General features: G+C 40.1%; 2 protein-coding genes across 13 annotated transcripts in view; one reads left to right on the forward strand and one right to left on the reverse strand.

Annotated features, from left to right (window-relative positions):
* Nucleotides 1–5,150, reverse strand: part of WDR12 (WD repeat domain 12) — a 32,694-nt gene extending 27,544 nt beyond the window's left edge. Inside the window, exons 1-2 of the mRNA XM_054479173.2 lie at nucleotides 4,327–5,150; nucleotides 752–846 (exon numbers count right to left, since the gene is read on the reverse strand). Of these exons, the coding sequence (XP_054335148.1) occupies nucleotides 752–846; nucleotides 4,327–4,367 (136 nt within the window). The 5' untranslated portion in view covers nucleotides 4,368–5,150. The remainder of the gene's footprint in view (nucleotides 1–751; nucleotides 847–4,326) is intronic.
* The window catches only part of CARF (calcium responsive transcription factor), an 86,874-nt gene continuing 74,885 nt past the window's right edge, over nucleotides 5,085–17,073 (forward strand). For 8 of the 12 annotated variants that reach the window (XM_063648359.1, XM_063648357.1, XM_063648356.1 and 5 more), the window contains exons 1-2: nucleotides 5,622–5,992; nucleotides 10,414–10,571. Coding sequence is in view for 4 of the 12 variants with exons in the window: in XM_063648360.1 (XP_063504430.1) it covers nucleotides 10,530–10,571 (42 nt within the window). In the remaining 8 variants the exon portion in view is untranslated. Of the gene's footprint in view, nucleotides 5,218–5,621; nucleotides 6,005–7,144; nucleotides 7,696–10,413; nucleotides 10,572–17,073 lie in introns of those variants that run through there. The other 4 variants (XM_063648360.1, XM_054479166.2, XM_063648361.1 and 1 more) reach the window with 3 other exon arrangements.

A 17,073-nucleotide genomic window follows, 5' to 3' on the forward strand; every position in this document is an offset into this window, starting at 1 on the left:
CTAATTTTTGTATTTTTAGTAGAGACGGGGTTTCACCATGTTGGTCAGGCTGGTCTCAAACTCCTGACCTCGTCGTGATCCACCCGCCTCGGCCTCCCAAAGTGCTGGGATTACAAACTTCAACAATTATTAACTCACAGCCAATCTTATTTCATTGATATTTTTACATACATTGTTCATATTAATTTAATGGGCAAATATATTAGTACAATAGTATATATTTAATATTTGTATCTTTTAAATGTTTTATATTCTTGCATGTTTTGTTATACCCTTTTTTTATGAATTCTGGACACAAAAAATAGAATACTGGTATTCATACTGGCATTTTGACATTACACTAAACACTCAAATACTGATATTGTCATTTTGCTTTGTGCTTCACTAGTAAGTGGGGCCTAAGCACTAAAACGCTTGTTTTATGCCTACATAACTCAGCCCTCTGTAGAACAATCAACGTCTTGATTACCTCTATATTACAACTTCATACCAAAATCTTTATTCCTTAACTACAATCACCGTATTTCCACATTGCCTTAAAAACAGGTTAAACAGAAATTTTTTTCTGAAAACGTTTCTCTCAAAGCAGTATTTACAGTATCATCCAGCAGAAGAACCTGTACTTTATAACTTACAAATTTTACCACTACAAAATTCATACAGTATCGTAAGGCCAAAAAAGGAACTAAAAACTTAATGCATTTTAGAATAATTAGAGGCACTGTGCCCTCTTCTAAGCATATATACCCACCATTTTTGTCCTTTAGTAGTTTATTGATGATGTTACTAAGGTCAGCAATTTCAGAGGCAGCAGGGATTGAGAAGGGAACATCATCTATGGCATATCTATAAAAAGGAAATGATATGTCAAGATCAAGTCTACAGATACTTGAACAAGTATGCTTTTACGAATTCAACATACATTTATTGGGTAAATAAATGCCAGACATATTGCTACATGTTGTAAACAAAAATGAATTAAAACATGGTCTCTGTTCTAAGATGAAGTTGAAGTCTGGTAATCAAACAGAATGAAGTTATATAAGAACAATGCCATTAGGTGACATGTATAAAGAGAACAAAGACACCATAGGTCATTTTAACCACAGAAAAGGAGGGCAGGGGAGCAGGGCCAGAAACGATCCACAAAAAAGATAACTGTTAAGCTACATTTAGAAAAGTGATTAGCCAGGCATGGTGGCATGTGCCTGTAGTCCCAGCTACTTGGGAGGCTGAGGTGGGAGGACTGCCTGAGCCCAGGAGGTCGAGGCTGCAGTGAGCTGAGATTACACCACTGCATTGCACTCCAGCCTGGGTGACACAGTGAGACCCTGTCTCAAAAGAGAAGTGAGTTTTTGCCAGGTGAGGGAAGGGTAGGCTGGAAGAAGCAGTGTGCACGAAAGCAGGGAGAACATCAAAACAATAGCTAGGAGTTGTTAAACTGCCCAACCAGCCACTTCCAGAAAACCTGACTTTGCTCTAAAGTGACCAAAGGCTAAAGAGATACACGTGGAGTGCTTTATATATCATGTGAAATCATTTTTACTTCTTTTTTGTGGGTAATGAAGAACTATCACAGCAGTGAAAATTAGAAATATCATCAGATTTTATTTAGTTAGATCTTTCTGGCTGCACAATGGGCACTGAAATAGAGGAATACATGACAGGATGCAGATTAGGAGACTCTTATAAGACAGACTGTGAGAAAATATTTGCAAATCATGTATCTGATAAGGAACTTGTATCTAGACTATATTAAGAACACTTACAACTCAATAATAAAAAGAACACAAATTTTAAAATGGTCCAATAGGGACATGCAAATGCTCATCATTAGTCATCTGGGAAATGCTAATCAAACACAATGAAATATAATTTCACATCCACTAGGGTGCTATAAGTAAAAAGACAGCTAACAACAAGTGTCAGTGAAAATATGGAGCAATTGGAACCCTGATTATTGCTGGCAGTAACGTAAAATGGTGCAGTTGCTTTGGAAAACAGTCTGGCAGTTCCTCAAAAACTCAAACATGGAATTACATCTGACCCAAAAACTCCACTTCTAAGCATATATGCAAGAGAAATGAAAACATACATCCACACGAAAACTTGTACATGAGTGTTCGCATAACAACTATTCATAATAGCTAAAAGGTATAAACAACCTAAATGCCCACCAGCTGATGAATGGAAAAATATGGTACATCCATTCAATGGCCTATTATTTGGCCATAAAAAGGAATGAAGTGCTAATATATACTATGACATAATGAAACCATTTTTTAAAAATCATAGTAAGTGAAAGAAGCCAGTCACAAAAGACCACATTATATAATTCCATTTATTCAAAATGTCCAGAAGAGATACAGTTACAGAGCTAGAAAGTAGATCAGTGGTTGCCTAGGACTGGGGGTATTATTTAATAAACAGTTCAAGGATGATGAAAAATGTTCTAAAATTGACTGTGGTGATGGTTGCACGACTTTGCAAATGTGGTGCTGATGATCCTCAAACCACACTTTGAGCAATAAGGCTATAGCTATGTATTTATGTATATAATTCACATATATGTATATTCTTGTGTGTGTGTGTGACAATTATATCAGCCCCCCCGCCTCCATTTTACTGACCAAAATATTAAGCAAAAAGAAAAAGCAAGAATTTTATTTATTTATTTATTTATTTATTTATTTGAGATAGAGTCTCACTGTGTTCCCCAGGCTGGAGTGCAGTTGCATTGATCCTGGCTCACTGCAACCTCTGCCTCTCAGGCTCAAGCGATCTTGCCACCTCAGCCTCCCAAGTAGCTGGGACCACAGGTGGGCACCACCATGACTGGCAAATTTTTTTATTTTTGGTAGAGATGGGGTTTCATCATGTTGCTCAGGCTGGTCTCGAACTCCTGAGATAAGCGATTTGCGTTCCTCGGCCTCCCAAACTGTTGGGATTACAGACATGAGCCACAGCACTCGGCAAAGAATTTTAATTTATACGTTTTTTACCTTTTGGAGGGCCTAAATTCAAACACACACGTATGACATGTATCCATTCATTTCAGGGGTTAAAACACAGTGGCCTATTGTCTCTTACAACTTCATGTGAATCAACAATTATCTCAAGGCTGGACGCAGTGGGTCATGCCTGTAATTCCAGGATTTTGGGAGACCGAGGTGAGTGGATCACTTGAGGCCAGGAGTTCGAGACCAGCATGGCCACCAAGGCAAATTCCTGTCTCTACTAAAAATACAAAAATTAGCCAGGCTTGGTGGCACATGCCTGTAATTCCAGCTACTCTGGAGGCTGAGGCGGGAAGATTGTTTGAGCCCGGGAGACAGAGGATGCAGTGAGCCAAGATCCCACCACTGCAGTCCAGCCTGGGCAACACAGTGAGACTCTGTCTCCAAAAAAACCAAAACAAACAAACAAAAAAAAGCCCCACATATTTCAAAAAATTTTATTTTAAGAAAAACAAAAAAACCTACTTTCAATTAAAAAACACAGCGGTTATGTTAATGCATCACCACATTCCTGGAGAAGTATTAAGGCTATGTATATAAGTATATATACTCAGGTGCATTGATAATACGATTTATGTATACTTTCAGCAACAACACAAGGGGAGAGAAGATGATTTACTAGCTCTCCTCGTAAAGCTACAAACAAAACCACAGGTGTAACTCAGGTGAGAGTTTCCTAGTTTATGGCTAACTTTAGCTTATTAACACAACAAATATTTATTATCATTTTCACTGAAAAATTTGACATTTTTTGTTGACTCAGCCAATCTAAGAAGCTTAATATATAGTCCCTGCCCTCAAGAGACTTCCAATATATTTGGAAGAGACCAGGCAAACACAAAGAAAACTAACAATGCAATATATACCACAAGGCAGCATCTAATTAGTTTTCGAATGAGTGCTAACAGACCTTGAGACCACTGGTTAAAATGTATATATATCTATATAGATATACATAAATGGTAAATATGTTTTTTCATTTTCAAAAACTGTTTTTTTCCATTTTCAAAAACGTGTTTTCAAAAACTGTGAACCACCACTAGCAGACACCCTATAACAAGGCCCACTGTTCATTGTTAAATTACACACATAAAATGTTTCATTCAGAAAGCAAACCTGAAGCCCTTCAGCCTCCTCCACACTCACAATTCAAATTATATAGAACCTACGAAGCTGGTTAGAAAGGAGGTAATCTCAGAAAAAAGGGTGGGGGTGACAGCAGAAACAAGCAGGGATCCACAAGGTCATACCAAAGGGGTGATTGGAAAGGAACCTGGGGAAGGGACAGAAGGGTGGAACGTTTACTTACTTCTTGTTATCAGTGTAGAAGCGTGTTTGGAGCTGAGCCATGGCGAGGAATACACGCGACTTGCCCACGGAAACGTACGGGTTAGCAGACCCACAACACGGAGCTCCTGCCTTTTAGAACTACAAAGAGGCAGCTCAAAATTAGACTGCACAGGTAAGCGAGGAGCTACAGTCTAAGCCTGGACTCTGCTTTCTGTCCTCCGGTCTCCTCCGCAGAAAGCACGCGGTTGCCCTTCTACAGACTCCCAGACCACAAACATCGACTACCTACTCCTAGATTTAGGAGTCATCGATTAGAAAAGCATAGTCTTAAAGGTAGCATGTCCCTTTAATCATTGTTAGAATTCTTCCCATACGTGTGGACCCGTAATCGATTAGGAAAAAGATCCCACTGAAATCCACTTTATTAATAAAAAATTTTTTTTCAAGAGGCTGTCCTGAGCCTGGATAGTTCAAACACAGCTCCTAGTTAACTAGAAGTCTCAGAAAGCATCGCTTCTCAAACGCTGTGACCACCGGGAATTGTAGTCTTTTTTTGCCACGCTGCCCTCAGAATATCTTATTTGCATTAAATCCTCTAGACTCCAGCCAGATATCAAATTTCCTCTGTCTTCAGCTTTGCTTGACTAACGCCTTGCCAGTTTTTTTTTTCTCATACATATTCCCAACCAGAGGCTCACTCGGCAGAGGTTTTTCCTAAGTCTCGCCTCTAACTGCGGGTTTTAGAGAGAAGCGAGAGGCGGAAATACGAAAAAAAGAACGGATGAGAGAGGAAACGGTCGACGGTGGCCGATAGTGGTCCTACTCTCGTGGGACTGCGCTGCGCGCTCCCGGTGGGGGGCGCCTGCGCATTATGCTGGTCTCCATGGCGGGGCCTCGGAGCCAAGACGAGGTTGAGTAGACTCGTTTTGAATTTTCTCCCCTCTGCTCCGGCGGACTTCCCATGTCGCCTTGTGGGGCTATCGGCGGCGGCAAGACTGGGGAAGTCAGAGGTCTGGCAGCGCTGTCTGCGCAGACCTACCGGACGCTACCTCCCAACCCCCCTTTCTTCCTCCTGCCTCCTCCTCCTTCCGTCACCTCCTGACCCGCCGGAGCTCCGAGCAACTGCCGGCCCCCGCCCCCAGCCGCAGCCGGTCACTGGCGGCGCCCTCCGCGCCAAGCTTGGGGGCCTTTTCGGGGTCCTACATGGCAGGGCTTCCGACCCCCGGCCCGAGACGGGGCTCGCAGGCCCCAGAGGGGCAGGCTGGAGAAGGAGGAGGTTAGGTGTCTTGAGGAGGGTTGTTGAGCCCAAGGACGCGCCATCGCCGCGGAGAAGGAGCCGGACCCCTTGGGCGGAGCGCCCAATGTGTGGTCCCTCACGCCGTCCCGCACCTTGCTTTTTAGAGTTATTTTTCCGCTTTCTGAGCCCTTTTATACCTTACGTTTAGAAGGGGAAAATCATCCTCCCACACCTTCTCCCCGACTTTTTGCCTTTTTTGTCTTGAAGTTACCCAAAGGCCTGTGTATTGTTCTCAATGGTCCCAAGAATTTAATATAGTTGTTTTTCTGAGGGAGGATGGATGGAGATAACTGTCCTGATCCCAATGTCACTTTTTAAGGCATTCGCTTCAAGAGACAAGCAGTTTAGAATCAGGCAGAACTGGACTTCAAAACTTATGGGCAGGGCGGTATGTGTGCAGGTGAAGACAAAGCTTTCCTTTTTTATGTTGTTTAAAGATGTCCTACTGTAAGGTAGACGCCTAATATGTAAATGAACGCCTGATATTTAAATAGAGAATGAGAAGAGATTTAAACAATTGGAAGAAAAAAATAATTTTTATTAGAGAGCAATGACAATAAAAGTAGGACTCTTCAGTTTAGTCACCTTTGTAGCTCGGAATCCGGGCCCTGGAACCAGAATTCCTGGGTTCAAATCCTGCCTCTGCTACTTGATTAACCTTTTTGTGCCACACTTTTATCAACTGTAAGAATTAACTGCGGCATCGGAAGCACTCAGTATATGTTAATTATTATCATCAAATAGTTACCAATTCCAGTTTAACTAGAAGCTTTGCCAGCGTGAATAGATAAGGGAGAATAGCCACATTGAGTGGAGGAATAAAATTAGAAAACCTCTGTGCTGAAGTCCCAGGAGATCACTTATTAGGCTTGGGCTTGCTAATAGAAGTGTTGGTCGTTTAACCATGTGGTTATTGTAGTGGTGAGGATTTACACATTAAATAAGTCTCGGGCACCTGAAGCTTGAAACACTTTTTTAATGAAATCTTGCCACTGAATCTGTACTTACTGATAATATGTCATTGGTTAAAATATATTTATAAAATGTATAATTGATCAGTAGGTTAATACATTTTTATCATTAATTTGAAATTTATCAAAATGAGAATATACAGTACCTGACAGAGTCAATAGAGTTTGATCTTAATTTGAATTGAAAATTATGATCAGGAAAATAAATAACCTGAATATATGCTTAATAATATAAGACTTTCAGTTTGCAAAACAGAAACCCTGACTTGACTAAAATACGCTTTTCATTTGACGGAGACCTTTAGTTAAGGAAAGATTAGTTTTAGCATTCAACATAACTAAATACCCAGCATTATGTTTTACGGTTTTTTTCAACAATGATTTATGTGTCATGTTTGGTGTTGCCTCCAAGCAGTACCTAGGATAGCTGATGCTTTTACTTTGAGTCTTTTTCTTTAGTTGGAACATTAATTGCAAGCTTTTGGTTGGTAATCATTTTTTATGGGGTGTATTTACTATATGGTCCTCATGGAGACACATTGTTATCTGGAGAACCACAGTTTGGAAAATACATTTCTCTTTATTATAAAGTTTCTTGTTTTATATATATAATGCCACAGTGTGATAGGATACAAAGACTATGCATTAGGGCTTTGGAATCTTGTTTTTTGTGTTTTTCTTTTTTTCCAATTTGATTATGAATCCGAACCTAATGCACTCTGTGATCTTAAGCAAGCTTCTTGACAGTTCCAGTTTTCTTATCTACAAACAGAGACAAGAAGATCTACCTCAGAGTCATTGTAAGGATTAAATAAATTTGCAAAGCTCTCAAAGAGCAGCCTAATCCCAGCATTTTGGGAGGCCGAGGCGGGCAGATCACCTGAGAGGTCAGGAGTTCGAGCCCAGCCTGGCCAACATGGTGAAACCCTGTCTCTGCTAAAAATACAAAAATTAGCCAGGCATGGTGGCAGGTGCCTATAATCCGAGCTACTCGGGAGGCTGAGGCAGGAGAATTGCTCGAACCTGGGAGGTGGAGTTTGCAATGAGCCAAGATCGCGCCGCTTCACTCCAGCCTCGGCACAAAGAGTGAAACTCCATCTCAAAAAAAAAAGAGAAAAAGGTAAAAAGTTTGTTTGTGCAGAGTGAAAAATGGGTAGAAATGGATTACAGGGAAGCTTATAGGGAGAACAAACCATAAATAAAATTGACATTGTGAGCACCAGCCTTAGATTTTTTTTCCCTGAAAATTAAAAAGTGCTTTTATGTATTTTTTTATTTTTTGAGTTGGAGGGTTTTTTGGTGGTGGTGGTGTTATTTGTTGTTGTTTTGTTTTTGGTTTTTTGTTTTTTTTCAGAGTCTCCCTCTGTCGCCAGGCTGGAGTGCAGTGGCACTATCTCAGCTCACTGCAACCTCCGCCTCCCAGGTTGAAGCGATTCTCCTGCCTCAGCTTCCCGAGTAGCTTGGGACTTCTAGTAGAGACGAGGTTTCACCATGTTGGCCGGGATGGTCTCGATCCCCTGACCTTGTGATCTTCCCACCTCGGCCTTCCAAAGTGCTGGGATTACAGGCGTGAGCCACTGTACCGGCTGAGATGGAGTCTTGCTCTTTTGCCCAGGCTGGAATGCAGTGGCATGATCTCATCTCACTGCAACTTCTGCCTTCCGGGTTCAAGTGATCCGTGCTTCAGCCTCCCCAATAGCTGCTATTGCAGGCTCCTGCCACCACTCCCAGCTGATTTTTGTATTTTGTTTTGTTTTCTTTTTGAGATGGAGTCTGGCTTTGTCGCCAGGCTGGAGTGCAGTGGTGCAATCTTGGCTCACTGCAACCTCCACCTCCCTGGTTCAAGCGATTCTCCTGCCTCAGCCTCCCGAGTAGCTGGGATTACAGGCATACGCCACCACGCCCAGCTAATTTTTGTATTTTTAGTAGACACAGGGTTTTATCATGTTGACCAGGATGATCTTGATCTCCTGACCTTGTGATCCGTCTGCTCAGCCTCCCAAAGTGCTGGGATTAAAGGCTTGAGCCACCGCACCTGGCCTGTTTTTTGTTGTTTTTTTTTTAAGTAGAGACGGGGTTTCACTATGTTGGCCAGGCTGGCCTCCCAACTCTTGACCTCAAGATCCACCCACTTTAGACTCCCAAAGCGCTGGGATTACAGGCATGAGCCACTGCGTCCAGCAGAAAATTTAAAAATTAATATAGGTTATTGTTTATATATATTTGCGTACATTTAAAAGTTCGATGTTTAACATAACTTTAAAAACTGATTCTTAAAAAATAAATTATCCTATTAAAATATTTGTGAATTAGTCTTTATTTCATTTTTGACACCACTGATTCATAGTAATTTTGTACATATTATAAAAGGAATGTTGTGTCATTTATCTACCTCTAAAAGATGCGATAAATTTTATTTTCTAAAGTACTTTTGAGCAATGTTTTGTTTATTTATTTATTTATTTATTTATGTTTGAGACAGAGTCTCGCTCTGTCGCCAGGCTGTAGTGCTGTGGTGCAATCTTGGCTCCCTGCGACCTGCGCCTCCCAGGTTGAAGCAATTCTCCTGCCTCAACCTCCCGAGTAGCTAGGACTACAGGCATGCACCACTGCGCCTAGCTACTTTTTTTGTATTTTTAGTAGAGATGGGGTTTCACCATGTTGGCCAGGATGGTCTCAATCTCTTAACTTCGTGATCTGACCACCTTGGCCTCCCAAAGTGCTGGGATTACAGGTGTGAGCCACCAGCATCCCGCCGAGCAGTATTTTTTAATGTAGTTAATAAGATCTGGCGCTGATAATGAATAGATTTAAAGATCTTTTACATCTTAGGACATTAACCAAGATATCTGGAATTTAAAGAAACTCAACTTCAAGCTGCTTTCTCTTTAATTATCCTATTTGGGGATTTATTCTCAGATTATTGGTTGTAACAATAATATTTTAATACACAGAAGCCTGTGAAGGATACTCAACAACATGATTGGATGTTAAGACCATTTTTTTTGGATATTATACACATAAGAAATTACCTCCAAAATTTTGAACTGATAGAATTGCTGTTGAATAAGATCATAACAGCAATGGCCCAAGTATGGTCCTTGAAAGAGACATGACAACAACCTGAATTGTCTCTACCCCTCTGCCATACATTCACTATAAAAACAATAAAAATCCCTTTCTTCCCAAAATAAAAACGCTGAGCTACTAATTTTACAGATGCTTTCCAATCTTTACTTTTGATATGATAAAATCCACTTTTTAAATGTGATAACAAAACATTCTAGAAAGCAATTTGCCGGCAAAATTTAATGCTTTAGTGTGTTTTCTGAAATCCGATCATTAACTGTTTAGGCTCCATATTTAATATTTTCTTTTTTCTTTCTGCTCTCTTTATCTAATTGTAATATGCTTGCTTAAGAAATAAGCCTGTCAATTCTAGGGTTTGGGAGGTAGGGCATGGGGAGAAGAGCTTTTATTTTCAAGCTTCTTGTGGCTCCAGAAGATGCCCTAATAGTAAGTATTTTCATTGATGAAAAATGTAATTTGCTAGAGATCTTTGTTTTAGTGATAGTTATAAAATGTGAGAATTTAAATATTCCAAATACCTGATTTTAGACAAGGAAACAGGCACAGAGAGATTGTCACCTGTCCCAAGATACATGCAGTTACCTGTAAAGTCAGTCCTCGTCTTTAGTTCTCTTAAATGAGTCAATTGATGGTTTTACCACACCAGGCTGATAATGATTATTTTAAAATAAAACCTGCATAACAAAATGTAATAATTATCTTTATGTGTAGGAAAATAAAATATACATTAAATACCTTCTCATTACAGAGAAAATGCTGCTGTGAAGACCCAATTAAAGCTTTCACATAAATGAAGCTACAGCTATCATGATTTAGTGCCCCCAAAAGGAAGAACTTCAGTGGACAAGAAAGGACATTTCTAGAATGCTTGAGGCCTGGAATTTAAACCTGAGCCACTATCTGAAGGTAAATTTTTTTTAACTAATTGAAAGTAACAACTTTATTTTAAAAAGTTAACTATTGTCTATTACATGTTTAAAAAGTCAAATTACTCTTTGTATATAGATGCTTTGTTCTATTTATGTTTATCAGTTGGAAAAAACATTTTATACTTAGCTATTTAATATTAATATCTGCATTCTTATAAACTTTACTTTGACAGGGCCAGGCGTGGTGGCTCATGCCTGTAATCCCAGCACTTTGGGAGGCTCAGGCGGGCGGATCACGAGGTCAGGAGATCGAGACCATCCTGGCTAACACGGTGAAACCCCGTCTCTACTAAAATACAAAAAAAATTAGCCAGGCATGGTGGTGGGCGCCTGTAGTCCCAGCTACTCTGGAGGCTGAGGCAGGAGAATGGCATGAACCTGGGAGGTGGAGCTTGCAGTGAGCTGAGATCGCGCCACTGCACTCCAGTCTGGGTGATAGAGCAATACTCCATCTCAAAACAAAACAAAACAAAAACAAACCAAAAAAAACCAAAAAAACTTTACTTTGACAGAGTTAATTGGCAGTTGGGGATAAAAATTTATAGCATATACTGATATTCAGGATAGTTGGGAAAATCAGCTATTTTAAGTCACTCTGCAGTTGTCAGGATTAAAGAAGATAAAGCAAATTGATGGAAGAAAGGAGGAAGGAAGAGGTAATACTTTTCACTGCGTCCAAATTATTTTTTTAGAGTGTGTCTGTAACTTAAAAATGTACTTTTAATCTTCATTTCAACAATGGGTTAGGTCAATAGTCATATTAAAACCCACTTTTCCGTATAGAAACTACTTTAATATTTTCTCAGTGTAACCACAAAAAGTATTTAATCCATAGATTTTCATTTCCAGAAGGCAGTAGAAAATATAGTTATTTTTAATCCGTTGGCAAAATCTCAATATGGGCAAAATTCTGCGGTAGGTGGTTTGTGTTTGGCAGTCTTCCTCTGTCAACATACTCCCCACCCCTTAACTAGCCTACTTACCTAAGGCAGTCATACTTCCCTCAGTCTTCACTGCAGCATCCTGTGCAGGCCTACTGAATCCCTCTAAGTTCTTTGAGGCTCACCTGTACTTGCTTCTCACCTCCAAGTAAAACTTTTCACTCCCTCAGGGTAGCTCTTTTTAACTCGTTTTAAAGGAAGAAATCTATCCTTACATAAATTTATACCAATTTGTTAATGGCTGATGTTCCCTCCAAAGTTTTTTCTTTTTAAGAAAAAGCGCTTATTAACGTCAATGAAAATTTTACTGATGAAATTTCAGAGTGAGTGAGCAAAAGTAAATAAAGTAAAAAAAATAAAATTACGCTAGTAAAGGTAACTTGCAGTGGGATCAGAGTACCTGACAGGAAACTGGGAATATTTGGAATTCTTACCCCTAAGCTATTGGCATGTTTTACAACTTCTTCCTAAACTCCATTTCTCAATCTGTTCTACCTAATGTTTTTTCAGTGGCTACAATGCCTGCATAGTTAGAGCTCTAGATTTTTGGGTGGTGTCGGAGATAGAGTTTTTTGTATGTTAGGGTACTGCTTCTAATTAAATTTCAACCAGCAAAAGTTGAAAACAAAAAGGAACAAATAATTTCTTTTAACATCTTTCATTTGTTAACCTATCCAGAAAAAGATTTCAAGCTATGGATTTTTGACTAATAAAGGCAGACGAGAGCTTTGTTTATTGCCTTGAAAAAGTTCCTATTGTAATAATAGACTACGGGCTTTGAAATAAACACATGTAGGTTTGAGTTCTTGCTCAGCCACTCAGCATATTTGTAATCTTGGGAAAGTTACTTATCCACCTATCCTATATGTAAATTGGAACAGGTAACTGAATCACAGCATTGTTGAAAGGGTTAAATGATATAGGTAAAACACTTTTAGCATAGTACCTTACTATGGTAAATGCTCAATAAATGATAACCTTATAATTTTGAGCAATGAACCTCATCATCTTTTTCTATAAAATGATGATAATAATAGGTCCTATATCACAGAATAGTAGAGTGATTGTTGATAATTCTAGCTAATAATTATTTAGGATAGTTGAGATTCAATACATTTTATTTTATAACTATGACAGTTAAATTCATAATCTTTTTTTTTTTTTTGGGATAGAGTCTCACTCTGTCGCCCAAGCTGGAGTGCAGTAGCGCACTCTCAGCTCACTGCAAGCTCTGTCTCCTGGGTTCATGCCATTCTCCTGCCTCAGCCTCCCGAGTAGCTGGGACTACAGGCGCCCACCACCATGCCCGGCTAATTTTTTTTTGTATTTTTAGTAGAGATGGGGTTTCACTGTGTTAGCCATGATGGTCTCGATCTCCTGACCTTGTGATCCGCCTGCCTCGGCCTCCCAAAGTGCTGGAATTACAGGCGTGAGCCACCGTGCCCGGCCTAAATTCATAATCTTAATTATCTATCATAATAGTGCTTACATTTTAAAAGTCAAAGAGCTCTCAGAAATATTAAGAAATTTTTTTAATCTTGATGTCATCATGTTTAGACAGTGACTATTCAGATTACTTTAAAAATTAAGCCAGGTGCAGTGGCTCATGCCTGTAATCCCAGCACTTTGGGAGGCTAAGGTGAGCAGATCACTTGAGGCTAGGAATTCAAGACCAGCCTGGCCAACATGGCGAAACCCCTTCTCTACTAAAAATTAAAAAATTAGCCGGGCATGGTGGTGCATGCCTGTAATCCCACCTACTCAGATGGCTGAGGCACGAGAATCACTTGAACCTGGGAGGCAAAAGTTGAAGCGAACCAAGATCATGCCACTGTACTCCAGTCTGGGCAGCAGAGCGAAACTCTGTCTCAAAAAAAAAAAAAAAAAAAAGCCGAGCGCGGTGGCTCACACCCGTAATCTCAGCACTATGGGAGGTCAAGGCAGGCAGATCACCTGAGGTTGGGAGTTCAGGACCATCCTGACCAACATGGAGAAACTCCGTCTCTACTAAAAACACAAAATTAGCTGGGCGTGGTGGCACCTGCCTGTAATCCCAGCTACTCAGGTGGCTGAGGCAGGAGAATTGCTTGAACCTGGGAAGTGGAGGGTGCAGTGAGCCAAGATCGCGCCATTGCACTCCAGCCTGGGCAACAAGAGTGAAACTCCGTCTGGAAAAAAAAAAAGGGAAAGAAAGAAAAAGAAAACTAAACTGTATTTAAATCGTATTCTTGACAATTTACTTTAGAATAGTAAATTGTATTCCTAATAGGAAAAAAGCAAGAAAAAGATAAATTTTTAAAAAGTTATATTCCTAATAGATATTTCATTTTTAATAAGCCCCTCAATAGGACCTTATTTGCAGTTGAATCTAACTTTGTAAAAAGTTTCCTGTTTTAATAGAGTTCTTTTGTATTTCTGTGTAGTGCACATTGGAAGTCAGTCAATAAATAATAGTTAAATGAATTTTAAAAATCAGGATAATCAACTCTTAGAAACATAAAATCTTAGTGTTATTATTATATTTTTTGAGACAGAGTCTTGCTCTGTCGCCCAGGCTGGAGTGTAGTGGCGCAATCTCAGCTCACTGCAACCTCCGCCTCCCAGGTTCAAGCAATTCTCCTACCTCAGCCTCCCAGGTAGCTGGGACTACAAGTGCGTGCCACCGTGCCCGGCTCATTTTTTGTATTTTTGGTAGAGACAGGGTTTCACCATGTTAGCCAGGATGGTCTCGACCTCCTGACCTTGTGATCCGCCTGCCTTGGCCTCCCAAATGCTGGCTGGGATTACAGGTGTGAGCCACCGCACCTGGCCCAAAGTTCTTTAATTCCAGAAAATTTTAGATCTATGTAAACACCTCAGTAAATTGAAGAAATTTCTATTACCTTGCCATCAGACGGCTTTGTATTAAATTAAATCTCTATATTCAGGTCAGTTTCTTTTGCATTTTCCATAATTGTGTTATTTAATTAGCAAACATGAGTTCACTTAAAATGTTCAGTTCCTCTGTGATATCATGAAATAAACCTGATTTTAAAAATTCAGATATAGTTATAAAACACACAGAATATAAATTTTATACATAGAGACTTTAAATGTCTTGATCATCCTTGTATCTCCAGCACATAGAACAGTCACTTGGATGTGTAGTAATAATTCATTTTGTGAATGAATATCTGCTTATAAATACATATGCTTAGAAAAAATCTGGAAGAATATGCAAAAATGTCAGTAGTGATTTCTGTAAAATTATAAGTGACTTTAACTTTCTGATGTTGCTATATTAACATATATTTGTTTTAATGACATAAACAATAAAACTTAAAAATTTATTGAAAAATTTTTTTTCCTGAGATGGGGTCTCACTCTGTCACCCAGGCTGGAGTGCAGTGGCATGATTATGACTCACTGTAGCCTCAAACTTCTGAGCTCAACCAATCCTCCCACTTCATCTTCCCAAGAAGCTATAGGGACTATAGGCACACACCACCATGCCTGGCTGATTTTTTTTTTTTTTCAATAGAGACAGAATCTCATTATATTGCCCAGTCTGATCTTAAACTCTGGCTTCAAGCCATTCTTCCACCTTGGCTTCCCAAAGTGCTAGGATTACAGGGATTAGTCACCACACCGAGCCCTTAAAAAGAAATTTTTAATCTTTTGAGACAGGGTCTTGCCCTGTCATGATCATGGTTCACTGCAGCCTCAACCTCCTGGGCTCAGGCAATCCCCCCACCTCAGCTTTCTAAGTAGCTGGGACCACAGACACATGCCACCACACCCAGCTAATTTTTAAATTTTTTTTTGTAGAGATGGGGGTCTCACTATGTCACCCAGGTTGGTCTTGAACTCCTGGATTCAAGTGACCTGCCTTCCCCAGCCTCCCAAAGTGATGGGATTACAGGCATGAGCTACCAGCCTGGCCTGGAACAAGAAAAGGATACCCACTCTCACCACTCATCTTTAACATAGTACTGGAAGTCCTACTAGCCAGAGCAGTCAGATAAGAGAAAGAAATAAAGAGCATCTAGGCCAGTTGCTATGGCTCACGCCTATAATCCCAGCACTTTGGGAAGTCAAGGTGGGTGGATCACCTTAGGTCCAGAGTTTGAGACAAGCCTGGTCAACGTGTGGAAACCTCTTCTCTTCTAAAAATACAAAAAATTTAGCTGGGTGTGGTGGCAGGCTCCTGTAATCCTAGCTACTTGGGAGGCTGAGGCATGAGAATCACTTGAACCCGGTAGGTGAAGGTTGCAGTGAGCTGAGATTAAGATCTCACCACTGCACTCCAGCCTGGGTGACAGAGTGAGACTCTGTCTCAAAAAAGAAAAAAGAAATAAAAGAGCATCCCAGTTGGTAAAGAGGAAGTCAAACTGTCACTGTTTGCAGATGATATGATTGTTTACCTAGAAAACTCTAAAGGCTCCTCCAGAAAGCTCCTAGAACTGATCAAAGAATTCAGCAAAGAAGGCCAGGTGAGGTGGCTCACGCCTGTAATCCCAGCACTTTGGGAGGCTGAGGTGGGCGGATCCCCTGAGGTCGGGAGTTTGAGACCAGCCTGACCAACATAACGTGGTGAAACCCCATCTCTACTAAAAATACAAAATTAGCCAGGTGTGGTGGTGCATGCCTGTAATCCCAGCTACTTGGGAGGCTGAGGCAGGAGAATCGCTTGAACCCGGGAGGCAGAGGTTGCCATGAGCCGAGATCACGGCCATTGCACTCCAGCCTGGGCAAAAGAGTGAAACTCCATCTCAAAAAACAAAAAATAAAGAATTCAGCAAAGTTTCCGGATACAAAATTAAGGTACACAATTAATTTTGTGCAGTATCTCTCCTGGACGCCAACAGCAGCCAAGCTGAGAATGAAATCAGGAACTCAACCCCTGTTACAATAGCTGCAAAAAAAGTAAAATACTTAGGAATATACCTAACCAAGGAGGTGAAACACCTCTGCAAGGAAAACTACAAAACACTGCTGAAACCTAGACAACATATACAAATGGAAACATATCCCATGTTCATGGATGGGTAGAATCAGTATTGTGAAAATGACCATACTGCCAAAAGCAATCTAGAAATGTAATGCAATTCCCATCAAAATACCACCATCATTCTTCACAGAATTAGAAAAAACAATCCTAAAATTCATGTGGAACTAAAAAAGAGCCTGCATAGCCAAAGCAAGACAAAGCAAAAAGAACAAATCTGGAGGCATTACATTACCTGATTTCGAACTATACTATAAGGCTGTACTCACCAAAACAGCATGATACTGGTATAAAAATAGATACATAGACCAATGGAACAGAATAGAGAACCCAGAAATAAACCCACATACATACAGCCAACTGATTTTTGACAAAGCAAACAAAACCTTCAAGTGGTGAAATGACACCCTATTCAACAGATAGTGCTGGGGTAATTGGCTAGCCACATGTAGGGGAATGAAACTGGATCCTCATCTCTCACCTTATACAAAAATCAGCTCAAGATGGATTAAGGACTTAAATCTAATGTGATGTTAATTTTTGTTTCCCTA

This window comes from Pongo pygmaeus, chromosome 11, assembly GCF_028885625.2.
Source record: "Pongo pygmaeus isolate AG05252 chromosome 11, NHGRI_mPonPyg2-v2.0_pri, whole genome shotgun sequence".
NCBI lineage: Eukaryota > Metazoa > Chordata > Mammalia > Primates > Hominidae > Pongo > Pongo pygmaeus.